Here is a 9922-nt window from a genome sequence, read left to right on the forward strand (position 1 = left end):
TGCCATAAGGATGGTGTCCTCTGCATATCTGAGGTTATTGATATTTCTCCTGGCAATCTTGATTCCAGCTTGTGCTTCTTCCAGCCCAGCGTTTCTCAATAGATGGTTTTCACCCATCTAAAATGTGGGCTAGAAATAAAGCTGTCTCAAGAGAGCTGAAGCTGAGTTCTCTCCACCTACACTGAAAGATTCATATCAAGGTCTCAACTAGGTATGACAGGTGGCTTAATTAGAAACTCCTGGACTATGAGTTTCACAAACTCATGGGTAGGCCAATGGCCACTTTAGTATCTGGGCTTCAGCAAAATGAGATAACAGCTATCATCAAAAAACATTTCGGTTAAAAAAAAATACTATTATCTGGTGCTTTAAAATAAAATGAAATAAGGACATTCTTTTAAGAACAGCATATCACTGTTGAATTCCAGTTTAAATATTAAGGAACATATTTTGTTAATGATTAAAACAGTAGTGATTGATTTAGGGGACTTGGTAAACATTTAATCTGTCCTTATTCCTTACTGAAGGAGCACACTGCCTAGCGCCCCAGGATGGGCATTAGGTAACTATTTAATGGAGTTTTAATTTTGTGTTGTTATTAATAATTAATGTAATTTTGATTATGTTGGAAGCTGGAGGTATATTGTCAGCATCCTTTCGGGGCAGTGGTGACCTGTTTAATCAGAGATTCTTAGAGGAAGTGGGCTCAGCAGTGATTTAAATGAAAGAAGGTTGATATTTAATAAAACTTCAATTAAAAATTTAAATCATTTTCAAATTAAAAAGGGTCATGGAAATTATCTGGCCTAATTCTTTCATTATGCAGATGAGAAAACTGAGACCTGTGAGAATTAAAGGGCTTGCCCAAAGCCATTCAGCTTGTCTTCCTTGTTTGATGTTCTGTTGGGTTAAAAGACTTCACAGGCCTGTCTTGGGAAAGATGGCAGGAGACCTTGGCTCTGCTTTCACAGTTGTTTCTCTAATCTCATGCACTTCCCACCCTTTTGTAACCTGTGTTCCACACAGGAAGTAGTTCCTGTTTTCTAAATATTGGAGGTGTGTGAAGGTAGTTTTTAGAGAAGAGCTACCTTGGACCAGTATCTTTTTAAGACCTAAATGCCCTGCTTGAGACAGTGAAGGGTAATGACTATCCCAAGGAAAGAAATCCAGCAGTTTAGTATACCCATGCTCCATCCTTTAGTATGTCCCTGCCTACCTGGAGCTCTGGGCCGTGACCCTCAGCCCTGCCCTGCAGCCAGAGTAGCTCCAGAGCAGAGGCTGTGATTTAATTCAGGGCTCTGGGCGAGTCTCATTAACCTGGCTGTACTTCCCCTTCAGTGTTTGTAAAACAGAGAGATGATGCTGATATCTTCCTCACTGCTCCATCAGAGGCACTGTGTGAATTTAGCTCCTGTTTGGGAAGGTTTTAAAGCTATACATTCCACCTCCCTGCTAATATGATTAATAGCACTTTCTTAATGGAAAGGGCCAACTCCTCATCTTCCTTCTTCCTTTAAAAACAGACCAAAGGGTATCTTTTCTTGTGTCCCTGTGGCTGTAAAGGTTCTTGCTTCTATGGTTGTTACCTCTTTAGAACATCAGATTGCTGAGGTTAAGGATTCTTAGGTGCAGCACAAGCAAACCACAACATCAAAAATCAACAGTAACAACAACAAAAATAACTAACTGCCTTGTCGGTTCTTTGAACTTCTGAGTTACAAACAGACTTTTCTGTTTGTGTAAAACCGTGGCCCCATCCTGTCTCCAAGCCACCTCTGTCCTCAGAAGGGTTAGGTCTGGAGGGGCAGAGTGTCTACTAGGGGTAAATTTCTGAGGGTCATCACAAAGGCTTTCCACAAGCATTAAAAAAAAATGTTTTGGAAGGAAAGTCATCTTTTAATAGCCAAAGAGGTACCTCTTTTAGGCACACAGCTCTGAGCACAGCCTGTTTCTCAACGTTTGGAAGTCCTTTAACAGTTTATGGAAGGCCTCCCTTTAAACCAATCCAACAGCTCCTTTCTCCATAACCTGATTTTAGAGGTGTTTCATTATCTCTAATTATTCGGGGTAAATGGTGATTACTCAGTGTTTTAATCATCAGTTTGGGCAGCAGTTACTCCTAAAGTCAAGGAAGCCCAGACTCCCTTGGGTATTTTTGGAAGGTACTGCGACTAGTCGGTGCATGCTTTCTAGTACCTCTGCACGTGGTCCCCAGGTGAGCCCCGATCGCTTCCCAGAGCTGGACACAGCGGCGTCCCAGCTCGGGCGGCGGCAGCGGCGGACTTGGGCGCTGCCTGGGTTTCCGGGACCAGGGCCTGCGAGGCGAGGCCCGGCGGCTGGATGGGAGGATGTGGGCGGGGCTCCCATCCCAGAAAGGGAGGAGAGTGAGGGAGGAGGGAAGAAGGGAGGGGCTGCCGGGGAAGAGGAGGAGGAAGGAAAGAAAGAAAGAGAGAGGGAAAGAGGAGGAAGGAGATGCAAGAAGGCAGAGGAGGAAGGAGGGAGGGAACGGGAGCGGAGCTCGGCCCGGAAGTTAGGTGAGTTTGGCATCTGAGCCGAGGGACCCGAGCCTGCGACTTCGCTGCTGATCAGTGCTGAGTATCGCGCCTCTCTCCCTGATGGGATTCCCGTCCGCGCCGTCTCGAGCCTGCTGCGCCCCAGTCCTCGGCCCTCGCCCAGGTTCACTGCAGCTGTTCAGAGGTCCCCAGGAGCTGCTGCTGGCGAACCCGCTACTGCAGGGACCTATGGTGAGCAAGGCTAAACCTGGCGAAGGGCGGAGGGAGGTGCTGAGGCGCATCCTTGAGGGGAGAAGTAGAGGATTCTGGTTGTGGTCGAGGCAAAATATGTCCTCCCCCCCGCAACGGTGGTACTAGAGGTTACTAGATGTAGGGATGCTGGTGCTGAAAGACACTTCCATATACACTATTGCCTCTGCCCAGACCACTTTCTCCGTTCGGTAGCCCCGGGCGACTTCAGCGTTTAGTAGGTTCAGGGCAGGAGAAAAGGGGAGGAGAAGTCTTTCGTTGGAGGTCGTTGGGAAAGACTGTGGGGTCTTAAGCGGAACATGACGCTCGTGGACTAGCATTTGCGACTGTCTGGCTGGAAGAGTCGGAGAGAAAAGGGAGTGGTGGCTCTGAAGTCCGGAGAAAGTGAGGGGATTGAGGGGCGTCAAGGTGGAGAGAGAACACCTAACCTGGGCTGGTTCGGTGGTGGGAAGCGCAATTCTGCGGTTTCTGGAGCTTGCGCGCCGCCGGAGGGCTGCGTCTAGGGGAGTGTCACCCAACCCAGCCAGCCCCCAGTCGGCGAAAGCCCCTGAGCGCAGGCGAACTGCAGTTGCCCAACACGCCTACTCCACGAGCTATTCTCGGGGACTTGGAGCATCCAGGGAGTCGCTCTGCCATCATTCGTGGTGTAGGGTCTTTCGGGACGATGGCCGGGATGCTAGCCGCTCTGGGGACGCAGGTTCCTGGATTGTCCTGTCCTTTGGAGAGTCGCTGGCGAGATGCACATCGGACGCACTGCTCTTACTGGCCCTCCCGGCCCAGAGCCGACGGGAGAGGGTCCTGGGGTTTACAGGTCCCTGCAGACCCCTGCCCGCAGGAGCTGGGCCAGCGGCCTTAGACGCTTCCCAGACACCAATTGGTGGATGGTTAGCATTGCGTTTTATGAGCTGAAGTCTTTGTGAGACATTAAAACCCCGAAAGACATTGAGTTGGTAAACTGAGGCCAGCTCTGAACAAACTTTGGAGTTAGGAGAAAACTCGAGCAAGAAAGCAAAAGACAATTGCCACAAGATCCATCCCTGACCCCCAAGAAAATGTTCTGGAGACGAAAGTGATTTTCGGCTTTTATCTCTTAATTAAGAAAATTGGGGGAGAAAAATGTGATTAGAGAAGAATCCTTCTGAATCTGAAATTGAAACACAACTCCCTCTTCCCCAGGTTTCTGGGTTTTAGCGCAGCGCGCTCTCGCGCGGCGCCCTGGAAGATTCTTAGGGTCGGAGGATGGTCTGGGGACTGCGGGGCTTCCGCCCTTTCCACTGTCCCTTCGCTCGCGGGGACCGGCCCTTCTTCGTCTGCTTTTCCCATTTCTGGAGCTCCTCCCACGGGCATTTTGAGGGGTCTAGGCGTCTCAAAACTCTTTGCTCTTCCAAACCCTTTCGCAGTCAGCCCCAGCCGTGGCTCGGGAGCGGGAAAACCTAAAGCCGGTCAAAAAGCAGCGCGACTCTCGCCGGGTGTGGACCGTCGCGCAGGGGCGCCCGCGGCCTCCGCAACTTGGCCAGTGCGGTGTCTGGCGGCGCTAGGCAGCCGTGGCCGGAGAGAGGGCTAAGCGCTTGATCCTTTCCTCCTCTTCCTCCAAGTGCCCCCAAGTTTGCGAGGGAGAGTGAGGTGGGCAACTTGAGCCCTTGAGCTCTGAAGCGACCCGAAGCAGCATCTGGGAACAGCCCCAGAAAAGGGCAGCCGGTGCCCTGCGCTTTGCAGCGGGAATCGTGGGACTCGGGATCCCGGGGCGGGCAGGGCTGCCGCAGAATTGCGTGGGTCAGGATTTTGAAACGGCCCGGGGCTGCCGCAGTTGGTAGGTCAGGTTTTTTTTTTTTTTTTTCTTCTTCTTCTTTTAAGGCCCCTGTGCTGAGCGACCCACGCAGGCAGCATCTTTGGTTAGAATCAGAACCCTAGTAATTCCTTGAGCTGTGGGTTGGTAAAATTCTTGAAGAAATATTTGCTGCGACTCTGCAGCTGGTGCAAAGGAGGAAGGGGGTGGGGGAGGAAGTGGCGGGGGAGGAGTAGTGGTTTAAAAAAGACGAGCTGGGGAGAGAGCGAGAAAGAGAGACGCAGACGCAGAGGTCGAGCGCAGGCCGAAAGCTGTTCACGGTTTTCACGACTCCTGGGAATGCGGTGGGATTTCCTTTCTGCGGCGGGTCGGGAGTTGTAAAACCTCTGCGACCTTGAGACCTGAAACATGTGATGCGCCTTTTCTCAGGAGACGCCTCTTGTCGAGTCTGTCGCAAGCCTCGCGTCCCTGCGACCGCCGCAGTGCCTTGAATGGCCCGCCGACCACTTTCTTTGGGGATTTGCTTTGCTTGGCGGGGGATCGCCGTAGTGCGGAGTTTTTCTCGGTAAAGGAACCGGAGAAGGAACCTAGCGGCGGTTTTCTCACCACCTTCCCACACCGATAACCGCCTAAATATCTCCCCCTCCCGTCCCGCGCGACAGGGTCCGCAGCTTTGGGCTGGGAGCTAAAGCGGCTGTCCAGTTTTTCTCGACATTCTCAGGCGTTCGCCAGGGGGTGACTAGCTGTCACTGAGAGCAGTATTTGGCCTCTCCGAGACCCTGGGGAGGAAGTGGGGTGCGCGCGGCATGTGTGTTTGTGTGTCCCTCAGCGCTTTCCTTTTTAAATGACCCTCGGTGGTGAGGCTTTCGGCGGCTGAAACTCCGCGGTCCCCTATCTCGGCCCCACTGGAGGCGGGCTCGCGCTGAAAGGCGCAGCCCCTACGGTACTCCCCAGACCCTTGGCTTCAGGCCGCTGGCACGAGGGCCCAGCCCGACGCCCCGAAGGCTACAGGTAGGGGCGAGGACCACGTCCTCCACGCGCCGCACCCGGACACCCGCCGAGGGCTCAGCAGAGCGCCACGGCGAGCTCCTCCCGGTCCGCTGGAGGTTTGGGGCTGCGGGCGGGGAGGCCGGCCTCTCCGGGAGGGGGTGGGGCCGCGGGCGGGAGGGGTGGGGGGCGGGGGCGGGCGCGGGCGCGCGGGCCCTTTCACCGCCCGCCTGGGGGAGGGCGGGCTCCTCCGTGCGTGGGGCGGAGCCTCTGCGCTCACGTGACTCATAGGGGCTGGAAGAAAAACAGAGTCCGTCTGCGCCAGTCTCATTATATTCAAATATTCATTTTAGGAGCCATTCCGTAGTGCCATCCAGAGCAACGCACTGCAGCAGCTCCTCTGAGCCTTTCCAGCAAGTTTGTTCAAGATTGGCTGTCAAGAATCATGGACTGTTATTATATGCCTTGTTTTCTGTCAGTGAGTAGACACCTCTTCCTTCCCTCCTCCCGGGAATTCACTCTGCCCTCCCCGCCCGCGCTCGCCTTGTGTCCCTCCCGTCGGACCTTCCTTCCAGAGTCCACACTCTTCTTTCTGGCAGCGCTGTCGCTTTCTTCTAGGCCGGGCAGCCACTGCGCTCGGAGCCTACCGGTTCTGGTTAAAGTGCCGCTTGCTCCCGCTGGCTCTCTCTCTGATAACTGCGTTGCAAGAAAGGGGAGCGAGAAGGGGCTGAACAAATGGAAAGTCCTCAGTCGGGGGAGCTGACCGCTCCCCTCCCCACATGACTGGGAGCACCCAGTGCCCCTGTGGCTCGCTCCTAGCTGCTTGTCAAAACTCACAGAGGTCGCCCTTGGAATCATCCCCTCCCACACCCCCTTCCCTGGGAGTGAGCGAGAGGGCGCGATCAGATGCTTTTTGCTGGGCATTTCAAACTCCTCAGCCACAGTAAAATAAACCCTCTGGCCACTCGGTACGCTCCTAGATCCTGCCGCCCCGTGTCTTCACCCTGCTCCTGCTTCTCTGCTTTCCCTCCTCCGAACCAGCTGGAAGTTGTGGAAGTCAGGCTAGGAAGGGCGGAGGAAGAAGGGGGGTGGAGGAGAAGGGAGAGAGAGCCTGAAGGTCTGAAGTGGAGAGGAGAGCGCTGGCATTTGAACTCTCCCTCCCCCACCCTTCTTTACCTTCTCACTGTTAACTGTTTATCCCTGAAGAAGCCAGGCTGAGATCATGGCTCAGATAGCAGTTGGGACAAAAAAAGATTAACAGGATGGAGGCTATCTGATTTGGGGTTATTTGACTGTAAACAAGTTAGACCAAGTAATTACAGGGCAATTCCTACTTTCAGGCCGTGCATGGCTGCAGCTGGTGGTGGTGGGGGGCGGTGTATGTCGGGGGAAGACACAAACTTGATCTTTCTGACCTGTGTTACTTCTAGACCCTCAAGCTGTAGCTCTCCACGCCTATGCAGAGACATCTCCATTTCTCTCTAGTTATTGGTGTTTATTTATTCTTTACCCTTCCACCTCCTCCCCTCCCCAGAGACACCATGATTCCTGGTAACCGAATGCTGATGGTCGTTTTATTATGCCAAGTCCTGCTAGGAGGCGCGAGCCATGCTAGTTTGATACCTGAGACGGGGAAGAAAAAAGTCGCCGAGATTCAGGGCCACGCGGGAGGACGCCGCTCAGGGCAGAGCCATGAGCTCCTTCGGGACTTCGAGGCCACACTTCTGCAGATGTTCGGGCTGCGCCGCCGCCCGCAGCCTAGCAAGAGCGCAGTCATCCCGGATTACATGCGGGATCTTTACAGACTTCAGTCTGGGGAGGAGGAAGAGGAAGAGCAGATCCAAGGCATCGGTCTGGAGTATCCTGAGCGCCCCGCCAGTCGGGCCAACACCGTGAGGAGCTTCCACCACGAAGGTCAGTCCCTACCTGGAATCTGGACTGGGGTGGGGCAGTGGAAGCTGTGGGAGGACGAGGAATTCAGGTTACATCAGAACCCCAAATCCAGGAGACTGTGAAAAGAGAGCTGCTTACCTTCAAGAGTCTCCAGAGCTGTGGCTGAATTTATTTTTTGGAGACAGAAGGGAAGGGAGGGGTCGGTGAGAAGGGAATGACACCACTCAGACGTGGGTTAGCCCCTGCGGTGTGTTTTTGCTATATCAAAGCCTTTTATGCCAGGTTTTCTGCCTTTTTTTTTTCCAAAGCACCTACTGAATTTAATATTACAGCTGTGTGTTTGTCAGGTTTATTCAATAGGGGCCTTGTAATCCGATCTGAATGTTTCCTAGCGGATGTTTCTTTTCCAAAGTAAATCTGAGTTATTAATCCACCAGCATCATTACTGTGTTGGAATTTATTTTCCTCTCTGTAACATGATCAACAAGGCATGCTCTGTGTTTCCAAGATCGCTGGGGAAATGTTTGGTAACATACTCGAAAGTGGAAGAAGAGGGAGAGGGTGGCTGTGTGCATGTTCCCTCCTGCCTCTGCTGTGTTGGCCCCTCTTCTTCTTTACAACCACTTGTAAAGAAAACTGTGTACACAAAGCCAAGAGGGCTTTAAAAGGGGAGTCTGATGGTGGTGGAGTAAGGAGTTGACACATGGAAATTATTAGACATGTAAAGGAGGTTGGGAGATTCTGTCTTTGGTGCTTGCTGAATGCTAGCTAGGCTTGGCTCGTCTGCTCACTGCCTCATTTATCTGCTCTGTCAAATTAAAGGTATGCTTATTTCTCCCAAATAGGCTTCCACTATATAAACAGAGTTCACTACTCATCACCCAGCTCTTAGCTATTTCTTGACTTTTCAGTCTCTGAAAAAGCTCATGTGCTTTTTTTCTCTGTTCTCCTATTTTTTTCCTCCCCAATGGTGCCTAGAACATCTGGAGAACATCCCAGGGACCAGCGAAAACTCTGCTTTTCGTTTCCTCTTTAACCTCAGCAGCATCCCAGAGAATGAGGTGATCTCGTCTGCCGAGCTTCGACTCTTCCGGGAGCAGGTGGACCAGGGCCCTGACTGGGAGCAGGGCTTTCATCGTATAAACATTTATGAGGTTATGAAGCCCCCGGCAGAAGTGGTGCCTGGGCACCTCATCACACGACTACTGGACACAAGACTGGTCCACCACAATGTGACACGGTGGGAAACTTTTGATGTGAGCCCTGCAGTCCTTCGCTGGACCCGGGAGAAGCAGCCCAATTATGGGCTGGCCATTGAGGTGACCCACCTCCATCAGACACGGACCCACCAGGGCCAGCATGTCAGGATTAGCCGATCGTTACCTCAAGGGAGTGGGGATTGGGCCCAGCTCCGGCCCCTCCTGGTCACCTTTGGCCATGATGGCCGGGGACATGCCTTGACCCGACGCCGGAGGGCCAAGCGTAGCCCCAAGCATCACCCACAGAGGGCCCGGAAGAAGAATAAGAACTGCCGGCGCCACTCGCTCTACGTGGACTTCAGTGATGTGGGCTGGAATGACTGGATTGTGGCCCCACCAGGCTACCAGGCGTTCTACTGCCACGGGGACTGCCCCTTTCCACTGGCCGACCACCTCAACTCAACCAACCATGCCATTGTGCAGACCCTGGTCAACTCTGTCAATTCCAGTATCCCCAAAGCCTGTTGTGTTCCCACCGAACTCAGCGCCATCTCCATGCTGTACCTGGATGAGTATGACAAGGTGGTTCTAAAAAATTATCAGGAGATGGTAGTGGAGGGATGTGGGTGCCGCTGAGATCAGGCCTTCCTTGGGGAGACACACACACACACACACACACACACACACGCACCCCATCCACTACTCACCCACACACTACACAGACTGCTTCCTTATAGCTGGACTTTTATCTTAAAAAAAAAAAAAAGGAAAAAAAATCTAAACATTCACCTTGACCTTATTTATGACTTTACGTGCAAATGTTTTGACCATATTGATCATATATTTTGACAAAATATATTTATAACTACATATTAAAAGAAAAAATAAAATGAGTCATTATTTTAAAGGTAAACTAAGTTCTTTTTATCTTCAATTCTTTCTCTTTTCCTATACTCTTATACTCTGTCTCTTTTGGAGGAGATTTTTTTCTGTTAAGCTGGGGTTGGGGTACAGCAGGAGTCGGAGGGTGGTACCTGGGGGTGGTTAAGTTGGGAGGCAGGAAGTAGAATGATGGTGGAGGATGGGAATCGCCAGGGTGAATTGTTCTCCACTTCTGTTTAATGTTAACAAGGACAAGGAGGCAGCACCCTCTCCCATCTGGATGGCACATGCCTTGGAGAAACAGTGGGATGAAAGGAGTAGGCCAGATTAAAGACTCAGTTTTGGGCTCCTTGTATATCCTCTGCTTTTGTTCACCTGTTAGAGGTGTGTCCCAGCAGAGTGTGAAGGGTAAG

The 9922-nt window shown here is 52.1% G+C and overlaps 1 protein-coding gene across 4 annotated transcripts; it reads left to right on the plus strand.

Annotated features, from left to right (window-relative positions):
* Window positions 1-2436: 2436 nt before the first annotated feature.
* On the plus strand, window positions 2437-9540 carry BMP4 (bone morphogenetic protein 4). Of its 4 annotated transcripts, none has more exons than XM_040226412.1 (4): window positions 2437-2744; window positions 5889-6013; window positions 7070-7449; window positions 8407-9540. In XM_040226412.1, exons 3-4 carry the CDS (start codon window positions 7077-7079, stop codon window positions 9261-9263), a joined length of 1230 nt encoding a protein of 409 aa, XP_040082346.1. In that variant the 5' UTR covers window positions 2437-2744; window positions 5889-6013; window positions 7070-7076; the 3' UTR covers window positions 9264-9540. The 4 variants fall into 4 exon arrangements, with proteins under 4 accessions (XP_040082346.1, XP_040082349.1, XP_040082348.1 ...); XM_040226415.1 differs by having other exon boundaries at window positions 2473-2534; window positions 7123-7449; XM_040226414.1 differs by having other exon boundaries at window positions 2623-2744; window positions 7123-7449.
* The last annotated feature ends 382 nt before the right edge of the window (window positions 9541-9922 follow it).

This window comes from Oryx dammah, unplaced genomic scaffold (assembly GCF_014754425.2).
Source record: "Oryx dammah isolate SB20612 unplaced genomic scaffold, SCBI_Odam_1.1 HiC_scaffold_26, whole genome shotgun sequence".
NCBI lineage: Eukaryota > Metazoa > Chordata > Mammalia > Artiodactyla > Bovidae > Oryx > Oryx dammah.

Bases quoted from the DNA above. Each gene is read 5' to 3' on its own strand.
- BMP4 (XM_040226415.1), top strand. From the start codon at position 2,473: ATGCAAGAAGGCAGAGGAGGAAGGAGGGAGGGAACGGGAGCGGAGCTC. The intron at 6,014-7,122 runs GTGAGTAGACAC...TATTATGCCAAG, and splicing joins ATATGCCTTGTTTTCTGTCA to TCCTGCTAGGAGGCGCGAGC. The intron at 7,450-8,406 runs GTCAGTCCCTAC...AATGGTGCCTAG, and splicing joins GAGGAGCTTCCACCACGAAG to AACATCTGGAGAACATCCCA.